General features: G+C 44.1%; 1 protein-coding gene across 8 annotated transcripts in view; it reads right to left on the bottom strand.

Moving 5' to 3' along the window:
• The window catches only part of FGF13 (fibroblast growth factor 13), a 258,524-nt gene that overhangs the window by 66,877 nt on the left and 175,935 nt on the right, over positions 1-15,712 (bottom strand). Inside the window, exon 1 of one of the 8 annotated variants that reach the window (XM_068411866.1) lies at positions 1,271-1,457. The exons of the other annotated variants lie outside the window; for them this stretch is intronic. Coding sequence (XP_068267967.1) covers positions 1,271-1,457 — 187 coding nt within the window. Of the gene's footprint in view, positions 1-1,270; positions 1,458-15,712 lie in introns of those variants that run through there. 8 annotated transcript variants of the gene reach the window in all.

The following is a 15,712-nucleotide window of genomic DNA, read 5'->3' as shown; positions in this document are numbered from 1 at the left end:
GGTTTCAGATCATTCTAGACCAAAAAGTAAACAGCAACAGGATCTGCTGTCAAGCCTGTCGTTTAAGATATCTAGGTAATGCACCAGGAGTAATTGCAAAAAAGGTCTACTTCCACTGAATCCCAATGACATCTGCATTGTAGTTGTTTCACACAATTACGCTTGTCAGGAGGCAATGCATCTCCACAGCTCGCTCCACAACAACTTACTTAATTCAGAGATAACCACACTGTGAAGATATGATGTGTCATTTCCAACAGTCAATGTCTGGATAAGACTCCTTGTGTTTGTAACCAAAGACATCGTGGAGCTCTGCTACCGTACTTCATTTTAGTGGGAGCTGAAGGCAAAAGCTTACAATAGTTTGCATAAGTATATTAGTTCCTATTAGCAACCTTTAATAAGGGTACTGACGGATGCACAACTCTTATCTACCAACTTTTCTGACAAGAAATTAATTCAACCTTCACTTCAGATTTTTAGCCATAATACATCCCAGAGCTGTTTGCACACTGCGAGCAGGCACCTCTTCTGTGGCTGCTGAGAAAGGCAGACAGGTTAAGTGGCTAATGGCACCAATGTTTCAGCACAGCAGAGCGATAGCAACATTACCAGAGGGTTTTGCTCCTCCCATGTACAAAAAAACCCACTCAGATCAAGGACTGAGTCTTCATGTCTGATCTTTTGCACCTCTGACACAGAGAGCATCATGTCTGCAGGGCAGCTGCACGTATGAGATTCCTAGAAAGGAACAGGGTGCTGAAGCAAAACTCTGGGAGGTGCCAGCGAAAGCAAAAAGCCTCATCTGCAATCAGCAAAAAAAGCATGGCACAGGCATTCTGTGAAGCAGGAAGACAAAAAACAGATCTCTAGACTGCCAAGTTACTTAACATACAACTGATGGAGGTGTATGTGTGGGAACTTCCCCTGTAAACATCTCCCCCACAACTCAATCACGTGTGTTTGTATATGTGTATGTGTAACAGAGAGACAGACTGATGAATTACCAGTACATGGGGGCACACGGGTGTGCAAGTGAGGCAGAAAGCAATGGGGTGTGTTATTCAAATAAACCAGATGAACGTGAAAGGGGAAGGGGCTGTCATGGGGTACCCACGTCTGTCAGATCATACAAGCCAGGAAGGGCAATACCCGCCCGTTCATTTTACCAGCCCTGAGGCACCAGTCCCCCTTTCCCCATGCCTGATGCACATCCCAGTTTGCATTAAATTAAACAAACCAACCCCCCAAAGACATAACCCTTGCCAACCTGGTCGCCTTCTTCGCCTTTTCTTGGAGCCAAAGAGTTTGACCCTGGAAAACACATTCAACTTGTTCTTGTCGCAGCTTCCCTTGCTCTTGCTGGGGCTGTTGACACACTTACAGGCATTGGACTTCTCCCGCTCCCTGGCTTGTCTCTTCTGGCGGATCAGGGAGCTGGCGATGGCTGCAGCCATGGCCGCCACCGCCCCGGCACCACCGGCAGGTCAGGCACACGGGGTTTGCTTGCTGGCCACGGGCACCGCAGCCAGCATGCTGCTCAGCCCGTCCCCAATGCCGGGGACGGTGCCGGGCACCTTGGCCAACGCCACCCACTGCCAATCGGCTTGGGAGCACAGGAGACACCAGCGGGACGCTTGCACCAGAGCCCCAGGTCAGGATGCAACAGTTTAGCTCAAGCGTTTTTGTCCACTGAGATCTTCCCCTTTTGATCGTCTGATGCTTTTTTATTCCTCCCAACTTGTGGCAGGGGAAAGTTTGCAGGCAGAGGTGAGCGTTTCTACGGAGACTGAGCAGATCACTTGCAAGACATCCCTCCGAGCTTCTCCAGACACGCTATTCACACGCAGACATGGCACATCACTTGGTGCAAGATCATTGCATCTCTCCTAGCCCCAATTTCTCCAGTTAACTTTTCTGCCCACCCGTCCCCTCCCCATTCAAATCCCAGCAAACACCTGTTAGACTCCAGCAGGGGCTGTCCTGTTGCAGGGGTTTCCTGGATCCTTTTGCCTCTTCTCCCTTAAGAAGAGATCCGAAGCAAGCGGTGATGGAGGCACTGGGAGGAGGTGCCGATGCCTGGAGCCTCAGCTGCCTGCTGCCGAATGCCTCGGGAAGCCTCTTCCCCTCCACTCCTTACAGGTGCGGCTGCCAGCACAGCCTCCCCTCCATGGATGCGTTCCGCTTTTGCATTGCAACGCTTGTCACCAGACGGTAAACAGCCCGAGCTCCCCTGACGCCTGGCCGCCAGCAGCTCAGCGCCGACTGCAGCAGCAGCAGTCCTCAGGCAGCGGATGCCCGCACTCGCACACACCCCACGAGCTGTGCGCTGGATACAGAAATGAGGCGACGCAGCAAGCCCCTTATCACCACCCTCCCCTCCTCCTCCTCCTTCTCTCCCAGGCAAGGCAGCGAGCGGGAGACTTGCCCGGTGGTTCTTTGTGCAGAGAGTTGCGGAGAGGTCCCCGGGGCGCAGGCAGCGAGGAGGCAGGGGCTCAGGGTGGGCAGCCGGACCTGGAGCACCCCAGCTGCCCACCCTCGCCGGCCCCACGGGCTGGGGGTACCCGCTTTTGACAGAGCTTCCTCCCGGGGAGGTGCAGACACCCAAACAAACGTGACTGCGATGAGCAAATAGCTGGCACCTGGTTTTCGGCAGTGGAGGGAGGACACCTGCCTGGTGGCAGGGAGGTGGTTCAGGAGGCAGACGGGGGGCAGGCAGGGCAGCTCCAGCCATAGCTCCCCCCTGCCTTTCCCTCACCCTCGCAGGAAGGGCCCTGCACTGCCTCACTGATTTATTGGAGGCTTTTTGCCCCTCTTGCCTTTCCTTCCCCCCCAACACCTGCTCTCAGCTCCAGTTTTCTACCAGAGACTAGAAAATTCTCAGAGAGAGCAATTTCCTCATCATTGCCATGTTCTCCCTCTTCCTTTTGTCCCCCCACAGTGCCTCTGTGTCCCCCAAGGCCAGGCTCTCATGCCAGCTGGGTTCATTCACCCCTGGCTAAGTGGGGGCCAGGCTGCAAGGGGTACCAGGGCAGGGAGAAGCAGCGGTGCCACGATGCTGGTATCAAGAGCCTGGCACCGCACTGTGGTTAATGCCCTGCACAGCGGATGCTGAACCCTACACACATCCATGCCCCAGGACATAAGAACCAGGAGGTCCTGGGGGTCTCTTTGCAACCCACCCCCTGCTCTTCAGCATGCTTTCAACAGCTGGAGCCTAAAATAAAGCCTAGGCTAGAAACAAAACAGAGATTTGCAACCCTGAAGGCAAACTACTATTGAAAGAATTTCTCCCTGAGGCAGAGGGGATTCGCTGTCACTTTTGGGTGCTGAGGGAGGGTGGGATGTCCAGTGAGCGGGAGGGGGGAGGCTGTGGGCTGGTTCCTTGCAGGAGCTGAGCTCGGCAGGGACCCTGACAGCAACAGGCTTCAGTCATCCAAGCCCAGGAGCTGCGTCCTGTGTGCCGTGGGGCTAGATAAGACTGATGAAGGTGGGTTGGTGTGACAGCACCAGATTTCTGATGCGTTTTCAGACTCAGACAGGCTTCATCTGCCCCATCTTCCTCTCCTCCACCCACCCTCGGCAAAGACACACTGTCTTCTCCTCCCTCCCTGGGGCTGCACATTTGTCCCAGACAAGCAGTAGAAATCAGGCCACCCAGTATCTTCACTTCAAAGAACTCTATTCAAAAGCAGTTCCCTGTACCTCTACAAACATCACAGTCCTTCTCTGGTCTAGAAACAGCTCACAAGAGGTCCAAATCTGTTTCCTCCAACTGGGAACTCTTGCCCCAATAAAACACGTTGCGTGGCCAGACCTTAGTAACAGAAATGCCTATAATGCACAAGTTTTAAGATGGCGCCTGACTGAAAGCACAACGTGTACCATCACAGCCTGAGACCTCGACAGCTGGCATGGTATATTGGATTTGGCAGCCCCACGTACCCATTCACAATACCTCTTTTCTGCAAGAAGTAGGTATGCATACATGTATAGGTGTATACACACACTCACCTGTGTTTATCAGGCACTTGATGGCATCCACATATTCATATTAAATAAATACTCCTAATTTCTTATTTGGGTTAAACAGTAGGGTAACAACAACTTTAATTCACAAGTTCCACCACTACTCTCATCTGCCAGTCCACATAAGACATGTGAAATCCAGCCCAAGAGACAGCCAGTTAGGTATTATTAGTAATAACTCATCCTACTCAACTCACCAATAACATACCACAAATTTTGCCATCTTTCCACTTCCAACAGAGTCACAAGTGAGACTTGTTTTTCCTGAGACTCACCCATTACTTTATGAATATTCCCAGTTTGGAAAGCAGTGTTTGATCTTCAGATCAAAGTGAAGCTGCCTCATTGTTATCTGTCCTATTGGTCAGATGACATTTCATTTTCACAATGACTAACTAGAACTCATAATTCGGCTAATCTCAAAAATCCTGGGGAAAATCAGTGTATAAAAGCAGTATTTAGGATATCTTTCTGCCAGTGTTCCAGCTTGCATGCTTAAAATCCATAAAGAAAATTCATTTGCACAAATGTTCCTTGACAGATAACTAAAGAGAGGAATAAAAATAGCATATATGCATAATCAGATTTAAGTTTCAAAAAACAGTCCTCCATTTTTTTTGCATGATCAACCCTCTCCATCTATCAGTACTCCTACAAACATGTCTTCATTTACTATAAATGGCACATGAAAATGAAGATCTTGTTGGGAAAACGCCTTTGATACAAGACCAGTCTTTGGACTACTTCAGTGTTACAGACACAAAAATTTCAAGGAACACCTTTGTTTTCTTTGAACACCAAGAGCTGTTTGCTCCCCATCACGCTAAAAAGGTAAAATAAAATAAAATAACATTCCAAGTGACTTTTTGAATGTAGAAGACAACCAGACACTCCTTGAACAAATGTCCTCTTTCTTTGTTTATGATTATTGTAACAGGGTGCACTTAAAGCTAAAGAGTAAATTGCCAGCCCCATTTCAATCAAGAATTAAGCATCTCTTTAGAAATCAGCATGGGACAGACCTGTACACAGTCATGAGCTACATGGAACTGGGATCTGACCCAGCAGCAATTCCAGTGTTGTGAAGTAGACAAAGATCTCATCTGCTTTTGATTTATATTTTTTTCTCGCAGTCTTCTGTTGAGTTTATGCTGATGATTATTTCCATGATTTTGATCATTCAGATGTACTTGAACCTCCAGAAGTTGTCTGGATTGGGCAAAAGTAAAGCCTGCAATTTGGTACCACGACCCTCCAAACCAGGACTGGCTCTTTGATTAATGCAGGACATGGTTTTCAACCAACAAAGCGTGCTGCCCTCGCTGCCTGGCTCCAGCAAGAAAAGGCATCAAACCCCCATCACCGACCTGAACTACAGGCAAGCACCGTTGGCTGTTTCCCCAAATCAGAGGAAAGTGCAAAACTTCTGGGTTTTGCTCCATCCTTCTTGAACCTTTTGCACTGTGGCAGCTCCCAGACCACTGCTGTTTCTCATGAGTTTGAATCTACCCCGAGCGCAAAAGATTTATAGTAGGTCCTATATAAACAGGTAGATGCTGGGCAAAACAAATGCTGCACAAAAATCGAGACCAGAAGGAAAATCACAAGCCAGCTCCAGACCTCAGTGTCATGAAACAAGCTGCAAGTTTTGACAAGCTGCAAGTTTTGAGAAGCCACCACGGCTTTGCAGCGTGCCTGGTGCCAGCTGCAGCCTGCGAGCAGAGGGACTCCTTTCCCCCACCCGCTGATCGCCTGTGCTATTTGTGCCCATGAATGTCAACAGATGTGATCGAGCGCAGAGCGGTGTGTCAGTGCAGCACTGCTGTCAGAGAAGGGAATGGGTGGAGGAGAGATGGCACTTTCTGGCGGCCTGTTCAAGTGCACCAGTGATTGGCACGTGAGCCCAATGCGTGACTCACTGAGGGACCTGAGCTCCTCTTGCCCTGTAGAAGCATTAATGATTCTCACGACATGTTGCCATAAAGCAGGAACTTACTGCCAGCACCTTGGGTCAAAATATCCCATCCTCAGACTAAACAGCACGTTCAGTTATTTCCTTTTCCCCTATAAACAAGTACCAAAAGATTTATAGTAGGTCCTATATAAACAGGTAGATGCTGGGCAAAACAAATGCTGCATGAAAATCAAGACCAGAATAAAAATCACAAGCCAGTTCCAGACCTCACTCAGCCCAGCACAAACCCCACACCACCCCCCTACATTTACAAGCCTGAAGCTGCTTTTGTGTGACAAAAAAATTTCAGCCTGGCATGGGATGTCAGGAGCCCCTGCGAGGCTCTTTTGTTCTTGCTGGGGTAACATGCTACTGCTGTACAGAACATACAGAATAAAAAAAAGCTTCAGGAGTCAAATCTATGGACTATTTCCACTGCCTACACTCCCCAAAAACAGAGAATTATTTTCTGAAAAGTGCCATCAGAATTGCTTCTCTCTCTTTTCAGGTTGAGATAAACAAGACTTCATCCAGTCGGATATGACACAGCAGCACTGAGGCCCCCAGTGATTTTTTCCTCTTCTATGTAAACAGAATTACTATTCACCAGGAAACAGAGCTGTTCAGACCCAAGCCCTGCATCACTTAGCTCCTCCGTGAAACATCCCGTGGAAATGACTCAGCCTTTCGTCTGCAGCCAGCTCCGCGGCTGGACACAAGCGCTGCAGAACAGCGAGTGTCTGGGTGCCAGTTCACTGCCCCTGAAAGCCTACTTTTACCCTAGATATAAGCCAAATTAAGAGTAATCCAGAGGTTTATTTTTGAGAGCAAGGTGGGAAAAGGTAGTGGAAGAACCTGGTCTTCAGGCAGCTCCAGACCAAGAGCTCAAATTTAAGGATATTTCAGTGAACAGACCAACAGGGCTATCTTAAAATTAACCTTAATAGTAAAGATCTGCCTCAATAACCAGCTGCAGACCTTCATACGAGCTGCATTGCTGTAAACAGAAGTATTTTTATGCCGAGACTGTAAGGACATTTGTAAATAGTGACATGGAGGTTCCTGTGTGTGTCTGTGCCATGGTTCTTTGCAAAAAGTGCACTATGCAGCCCTGCTCAGTACCAGGAAAAAAATCAAAGTAAATTCTAGTGACAGTAGTGTAGACGTGTCACTTGGACCCACTTTATTTAATAGCTCACTCATTGTTTGTGTGGAAGTACAGTCAATTCAATAGTTCAAGGGATTAGGCAGCTAGTTGATTTTTGTCTTCTTGGAGTAGAGAATCATGAATCCCAACACCAGAAGAGAAACCAGTACAATTGGTGCACATGACTGGATGTGCCAAAACTGGCCCCCATCGGGCAAAGCAGAGAAACACGTTTCTGTCTTCAACATCTGAGTCATCTCGCTACCACTACTAAGATATTTAAAAAATAATTATGTGCCTGATGCATTACAAAAGGTTCTCATATCCTAATCCTGTTCTCTTATCAGATCTGCACAAGTTTGCTAGGACAAGGTTCACTGACTCTGACAAGAATTTGGGCTGCTTCTTCATGACTGACATGCCCTGCTAAATGCTCAGGGTGGCCATGAGATCTCAGATCAAGAACACCAGTTTCCTCTCTGATTCTCAGAGAAAATACTAATGAGAGAAATCCCAGTTCTGCCCCTTCCCAGCTGGAATTCTGATTCCTTTACAGCACTGTCTCAGTCAAAACTGGATTTGATCTGACCTGGTGGTGCAGGCATTTTTGGAAAAGGAGGGCATTGTTTGGAGGTAGAAAAATGGAAATATTTTTGCCTAGGTTAATCCATATTCAGTCATCCCAAAATGTCAACCACGAAAGATCGTCTATCCGTTGCATAAAAGATCAGTGCCAATCAGCTGGGAAAGGTCACAGAACAAACAGAAGAGATCAGCTCCCACAGCTTTGCGGGCTCCTAAATTGGGAACACGTTATTCTGGTGTCTCTGGGGGCCCAACCTAAGCCAGGAACTTGCAGCAGTGACTGACCGACTTCCCTCTCCCCACCTCAAAGCCATAGCAAAAAATACTCTGGAGCTCCCACATCAGTATGCATGGAAGTATCTGTTCATTCACCTCTCAGTGTGATGGCTCTCAGGAACATCAATGTAAATGACAGCATATCATCCCTGAAATATTTACATCTCAGAATAGGACACACAAGAAGTGTGGGCTATATGCCACTGTCAAACTTAACATAAGGCCACTTTACACATGACAAAACACCGTAAATAGTCCTTCACAGACCCAAAGCAAGTTGCCTAGAGATTGTCACATTACTCAAATGGATCTTTCCCCACCTTTTCATAGATCTGATGGTTCAGCCTTTGTCAAGAACTTGACAAAAACAGACACACTGGGTCTCCAGTGAGTTGTAGCCTCAGAGTTCTCCCCCTCCCACCTGCACCCAAGCATTTCTACCAGCTTCTCACAGCCATGATCCTTGCTTTGCTCAGAAGCTAACTTCTGCCCAGCTGCTTCACTTCGCATAACTAGAGAGCCCGATTTGCTGCAATCATGTGAGGGATGCCAAGCTAGCTGCTTCCTGTTGCTGTGTTAACAATGTAAGACCCATCTGTTTACCAATAATGAAACCAAATAAACCAGGCTGGGATCAGAAGAGCCTAGCAACAGTTTTCTGTGACTTCTACCTGACTGCTGAGATCATGGCACCAAGTTCACACAGATAAATGAGAATGTGAACAGAGTTGGTCACAAATGAAAGGGTCTTTGAGCAAAAAGTGCCCTGTCTTGGATGAAGGCAGGGCCCTCCAGGAGCTGGAGTTAGACTCTGCACTGGGTCACTGCTTCTGCACATGTGCAAGTGGGGCCTCACTCCACTCACTCTCATAGAACTGGAACCAGTTTATCTGAGCAAAAACACTGGTCTCAGTTTCAGTAACCAGAAGGAAGGTATGTCCTTGACAATTAGGAAAAGGGCCATGAGCCTAAACTCACGGTATTAATAATGACCTAACAAGACATACCTGACCTAAGTTCAGTGATGTGAAAGGTAGGTTTATCTAAGCTCATCTGACCAAATATCTGGGCAAGAAAGAAGAGAGAAAGGCACCTCCAGATAGCAATTCATTCCTATCCAGAAGAGCACCCATTATTTTCACAGGTGCATGAAGGAAAACACTGCCTCTGCCTTACTGAACTATCATTGCAGGGTGACTCAGACTGTAATCTATGCAATGCATCTTTATAATAAATAATATTTACACCATCAAAACTAAGTGATCACTTAATGAAGGTCCATGTAGCTTGGTGTCTTGCTTCTGGCAGTACTCAGTAATACATGTGAATATAAAACCAGCCCAAGTAGTTGCACAGTTGCACTTCCCACACACACATACCTTCCAGCAATTGGCCTCATGGCAACTCCAGGCTTAGCAGGAGCTGATGCTGGTGAGAGCAGAGCAAAGGTGACACACAGGGATTTTGAGGTAAAAAACACAACATATCATAAGTAAACAGAGGGGAATTCACTAGCATAAGTTAGATGCACTGTTTTTGCAAGCAACACTCACAGGTAACATTGGCTAGCAAAACAGGAATGAGAACCACAAGCCGGCATTTGCTGTATTGGATTTAAATAGGTCTGGAGACTAGAAAAATTGTGTATGCAAATTCTACATAAGCAAATTGAAGAAATTCAGAGAAGTCAATTCAGAGAAGGCAGCTAATAGCAGAACATCTGCTGCTGCTCCCTATATTCGCATTAGGCAGCTGGGTACATTTCTGGGGACTCAGACTTCATCAGAAAACAGAGAAAGGTTTTGTTACTATGCAGAGAAACAATGCTCAGAAATCAGAGAAACAGATATGAAGCTGCTCGAGCTGAGCACTGTTATTCCTTGCTGAAGTCCAGCTGAACTGTAATAGGGACACATTTGCTTGTACAGAGACTGGATAACTGTTCAACTTGTAGCTGCATTTCTAACTAAATCCACCACAAAACTAGTGGATTAAGCTGCAGAAGCAGATACAAATATAATGCCATGATTTTAATTAAATTCCCAGTCCACATGTACGGCCTTCACAAGTCCCCAGTCATACTGCTAAATCATTCTGAGCCAAACTCACAGCAGAGAGACACCATATTTAGCAGATGATGATATATCATCAGGATTTCTGTCCTCTCCCTTCAACCCTCTTCCCTTTGTTTCTCATACTCCTTTTCCATCTCTTCCTGCCAGGATCTTCTTTCCTTGTTTCATTAAAAATTACAACATGCTTCTAGTGAGCAATAGCCACAAAAACCAGCAGTATCTCAATGTCCTTATCCTTCAGCTGAGGTCAATTTAATCTTGTTTACAAAGAAATAAACTCAGTTTAGCTTCATCTACAATACAACATTCCAAGGCCTGGGAGCTTTCGCTGGTAAAGAAAGGACAAACAGCAGAATTAGATCCTAAGGCACAAAACTAAGCCTGCTGGTATACAAGAAGTTATTTTGGCTGATCTTTCAATGCTGTCATTCAACCAATTCTACTCAGCCCATTCCATGTAACTATAATGAAGGAAGACCTCCTTGCATTTTCTTGTATCCCACATGAGGCAGTCATGAGAGGTTAAAGAGTCTAATTGTAAAATGGCACCTATATGCACAGCTACACAGGTAAAACACAGCCACACAGAATTCTGCAGCACTCTGCGAGGCCTGCAGGAATTCCCAGGCAGTTCCCCTCATATGACTGGAGCAAGGGATATGGCTCCCAGAGGTTGCTGGTATCTGTATTTCCTCTGGACTGTAACTGGCTCAAAACTCTGCAAATATGGGTTCTACATTCATAATACAGACACTTAAAAACAGGCAAATTTTTTCTGCCTTTCTTCTTCCTGATTTGCACATATGAGCAAACCCAAGATGTTTGAACAGTGCTGAGATGCACAAACACCACGGAATCAGAGTAGAGCTGTTAATGCTGGGAGAAACTTCCATCTCTCTGAGCCCTTCTCTCCCCCCGCCCCCCTCCAGCTCTGTAATATATGAAATGTCTTACTCAGTGACTATATTTTTAAACCATTATTGCCATAAATTTTAGCCTACTTAAAAAGTTCTGATGTAAAGTCTTTGCAGGAGGCTTTCGGCAAAATATAGCGTTTCCTGTACAGGAAGCATGCTGGAGAACATTAATTTGCAAACAGTTACAAACCAAACAAATGGGACAGATTTCCAGTACTTTCAGTCGAAAAACCAAACGTATAAAATTACTGCTAAAACCAGAAACAAGAGGGACACCTAGAGTTAGTTCTTGTAACTGTCCCAGCAAGGTCATTCACTTTCTTTTCCAGTTTTGTTTTGGTCACTGGTGATATTTAATTACAACAAACATACGTGGTGCCTCTGGCTGTTAATTAACAGTAAACTTGACAGTGCTGGGTTCCGGCAAGCAGGGAGAGCCGCGGTGATTTTGCGTTTAACGCCATGTTTCTGTACTTTACCGGAGCTCGGTGGAGTTTCCCTCAGCCTCGGATGTACCCGTCGCGGGTGAGAGGCCCCGGGGACTTTGTCACCCGGGAGGTGGCGGGAAAGGGGCCGCTGAGGCGGCCGCTGTCCGCGGTGCTGATCGGCGGCCGCGGCCGCTGTCCGCGGTGCTGATCCGCGCCTCCCCGGGGCCGCCCGGCCACATCCTGCCCCGCTCCACCACCCCGCACACCTCCAAGCTCCATGGAACGAGTCCCCGGCCCTTTACATCAAGATTACAACCAACCATCAAGGTTCATAATCAACCGCCAGCATTTCTTTTGTATGTTCTGGCTCGGCAAAGTACTCCCCAAAAGCTAATCTATAGCAAAATCTTTTGACAGTTTCAGATGCACTTCATCTTTACTGCTATCATGCTATAAAAGCTTACCACTTTTGCAAAAGAGCAAGTCACTTAGTAGTTTACAATCTGGATTACAGACTAAGTGATTATGTTTTGTAAATGCATTTTTAACCTGCCAAAACCATTGCAGACTGTTTACTTCACATTGTATGCTTTACTCTACTTAGATTTACTATATTAACTTTGAAGAGGAAAAAAAACATGGATGCCGTGTGCAATGTTATAAAAGTTGTTTACTAATCATGTTTAGCTATTTCTAATAAAGAATGATATACATCCCAGACAATTAATATCTTACTCTCACAGTTAATATCTAACTCTCTGTACACACTGCCTATCAGATTATTGTTTGATTTTGGGGCATTTTCCAAGAGTCCTTGGATTTGTTTTTCTCTTCTAGCCATAGGGCGTTGGTTCTCACAGTAATCTGATCATCAAATGCAGAGAGCACAGTGTTTCATTATTAAAGAAAAATAAATTACACCATCATAAACTTTAGCTAAAATGTTTGCAAAAGAACAGAGAACTGCTGACGTTTTTGTATTACAAATGTTATTAATACCATAACAAGATTGTTTTCAGTTACTGTTAGGCGCAGTACTCTCATGAAAGGCAATTAGAACAGAACTGGAATCATTGGGTTTTTCCTTTAAAGCAAGCTTTATACCTGACAAAAAGCTTAGGTACAAGATCAACTAAATATGTGGCACAGATGTTTAAAAGGCCATAAAATCAGCCTGTGCAACATTTGAAACATGCATTCAAAAGGACAATCTTGTCAGTTCAGTAGTATATTCAGTATATTTACAGTTCCAGTCAGTAGGAATTAACAATAACACTTTCCTTTTCCTTCTTAAATAGTGTATTTTTATAGTTATCAAAGAAAATTCATTAAGTCAAAGAATGACAACATTCTTAATATTAATAAATATTAAGCTTTAATTTCTTTATATAGTTCATAATCTCTATACAAGATTAGTTGCCAGGAAATACCTCCTAGTTTTCTCCTGTAAAAATATTGCTTAAATACATCTTACCTGAATAAGACTTTCTTAACCCCAAAGCCATGCTGCCTTACAAGCTGCTCCCACCCAGACAATTGCAGTCTACATTTGGAGCAGACACACAGGGAGTAGATCAGAGAAAGTTTAAGGCACATTTAAAGTATTCTCTAAGGTACTGGCCAGAAACATCAAGCCCATACTCGCGGTATAGAGAGATCATTAATGGGCATTAGTGACAGACCATTATGACTTTCAGAGATCATTAAAGATTCATAATGTAGCTGTATTGTTCTGGCAACATCTAACCATTTCTTGGACATAAATGTACATTTCTCCTACATGATTTACTTAAACTTATTATTTTTGAGTGGCAAATTTTATTTTCTGCCTCCTAGAATTACAAAGAATGCTTGTAAACAGGATACCGTAGTACATTAAGCCAGCCATAGGAGCCTGCTGCTTGGTTTAGTTGATACCCTTTATTGTAAGGCATTTTGCAATACGAATAGCTCAACAACATTCATGAGGTAGGATATGTACCATACTTACTTTCTTCTTTAAATAAGCTGCATTATTTATGTACCGTAAATGTTACAAGTATAAAAAGCACTTAGAAGAATTACATTTGCTAATAATTCTGAAATAATTACCTTTTGAAATTTTTAATCTTTACTTCTGAATTTCAGAAAAGCTCCTTTTTTGACATTTGGATTTAGCAAAAAATATTGAAGATATTCTAGTTGGGGTCAACCAAACCAGCTACTCCTAATGCAATTTTGACAAGTGAAGAAAACACTGAGATTTGGTTTTGAAGATGTACAGTACTGCAAACACTGTGGTCCAAAACGTGGCCAGAGTTATACTTCAGTTGTGTTAATCAAGGGCTGGATTTGAATTTTCTGTTGCTAAACTTAACTGAGACCTTGTTTAACTCATCCTTAGCAAGTTAAGCCCATGCTCACATATTATGTAAGTAATGAGATTTGGACAATTTAGAAGCAGAGTCAGATTTCTAAGTCAAATACTGTTTCTAAGTGTGATTTGGTCATTGTGGAGTCGTATAATTACAAGCAGTAGAGAAGAGCTATTTAAAAAGGCTCTGCCTCTTCACCAGGCATTACCACTCCCTCCATGACACATTTACAAGACATGTGTGCATGAGCTTGGTTTTTCTTGCAGAGCATATAGCAATTTGTGTATCAGGAGGTAAATCGCCAAACTCCATCTGAGGAGCAGTAACTTCTTAATTCCTCTAACAATATCACTTGCAAATGCATGAGACATGCTAAGGATCAGACTCTTAAAGTCATAGACAAGTAAACATCTCCCAGATGCCGGGTTTTAGATACTACAATGAGATCTAGCAACTGAAGTCACTGAAGCATTTTAACATGTTTTAGCATTTATGTTGTGCTGAAAGGTGAAGCATGCTCATTTATTACTAATAAACAATTTTCCCAAAATAAAATTTCAGTGTTTACTAATACACATTACTGCTTATGTGCTTGGAATTCACAACAAGTATACAGAAACAAATCATGCTCTGAACTGCACAATTTTAGAATATTCACTGTTTATGCCACGGTTGCTTACAAGCAAGCTGTGAATATTGCTGATATCCAAATACACTGTACTATTAAAAACATCTTTAATTGTTGGTGTCAGAAACAAACAGTACCACACCAAGAAAACTGCAGTGGGGCAAAAAATGAAGTTGATTCTGAGACCTGTCCACTTGGAAATGGCACCATTTTCACCAAAAGATGACAAAACCCCATGTGGAACAGGCCCATTTCTAATCGCCTGATGAGTTCTATTGATTTCAAACAATTAACCTTGAGTCAAGAGGTTTTATGTCACCCATGTCAATTATTGACAGGCAGTCAAAAGCCAGCAGTGGCATTGCTTACTGCCTTGCATTTACAAACAAGGTTAATCTGCTTATAAATACAGTTATTTTTCCACGAGCACCAGTGCATTTAACTCCCTTTTCCAAAGCCTACATGAATTTGTAATGACAACTCCCTAAAATTTACACAGTTCTTAATAAAATTTCAGTATTCGGTACACTTCAGCTACCTCTAGAACGGTTTAAGTGATTCAAAATCATTCTTATAGTTTTACAATAAATTCGAAGTTGTATATTGAAAACATAACCCGTGTCCAGCTAATCCTTATTACCATCTAGTTATTCATTGCGTATTAACTTGTTTTATTGTTTTTATTAATAAAAGGAACATACGGCTCGTGTCTCATCTCCTCTTTGTTTTGATCACTTTATGTCTATTATGTGCCCTCAACATGTGACTAGAACCACCTGGCATACAGGAACACTGATCCTCTGAGATCCCTGCATTTAACCCAGCTAAGACCTTACCTCTACTAGAGTATCGGTTACCTCTGAGAGGGTGTCAGTTTAAAAAAAGGAACTTTATAGTGTACTGTAGGACCTGCAGCAAAAGGACTAAAAGTAGAATTTGTAATAAAATAGCCATTTTATATTTTTTTTCCTTATGTATCAATAAAAATCAAGGCGACATTTGCTTTGAAGTACTCACCAGAGATTGCCACATTATAACTAGCAGATGACTGACAAGTAAACAACTAAAAGAAAGGAGAAAGGGTGGTTTGGAGAGGGCATTTACATTTCTAACAATCCAAGGAAGAAAGCTCAAATTAGCCCTCCAGAAGAGACAGTAGTGAATCAAACCCAGTCCCTTTAAGGCACAATTTGATCAGTTTACCCATGGATTTTGTGCCACCCCTATTTGCTTTACAAGTGACCAGAACAGATGACTTCACAGGTCCCAGTAGGATTTGTGGCCCATGTTACCTTGCTGACTGGTATGGGGATAGCGCA

Source organism: Nyctibius grandis, chromosome 13, assembly GCF_013368605.1.
Source record: "Nyctibius grandis isolate bNycGra1 chromosome 13, bNycGra1.pri, whole genome shotgun sequence".
In the NCBI taxonomy this organism is placed as follows: domain Eukaryota; kingdom Metazoa; phylum Chordata; class Aves; order Nyctibiiformes; family Nyctibiidae; genus Nyctibius; species Nyctibius grandis.
This window is presented reverse-complemented; position numbering and strand designations above follow the sequence as displayed.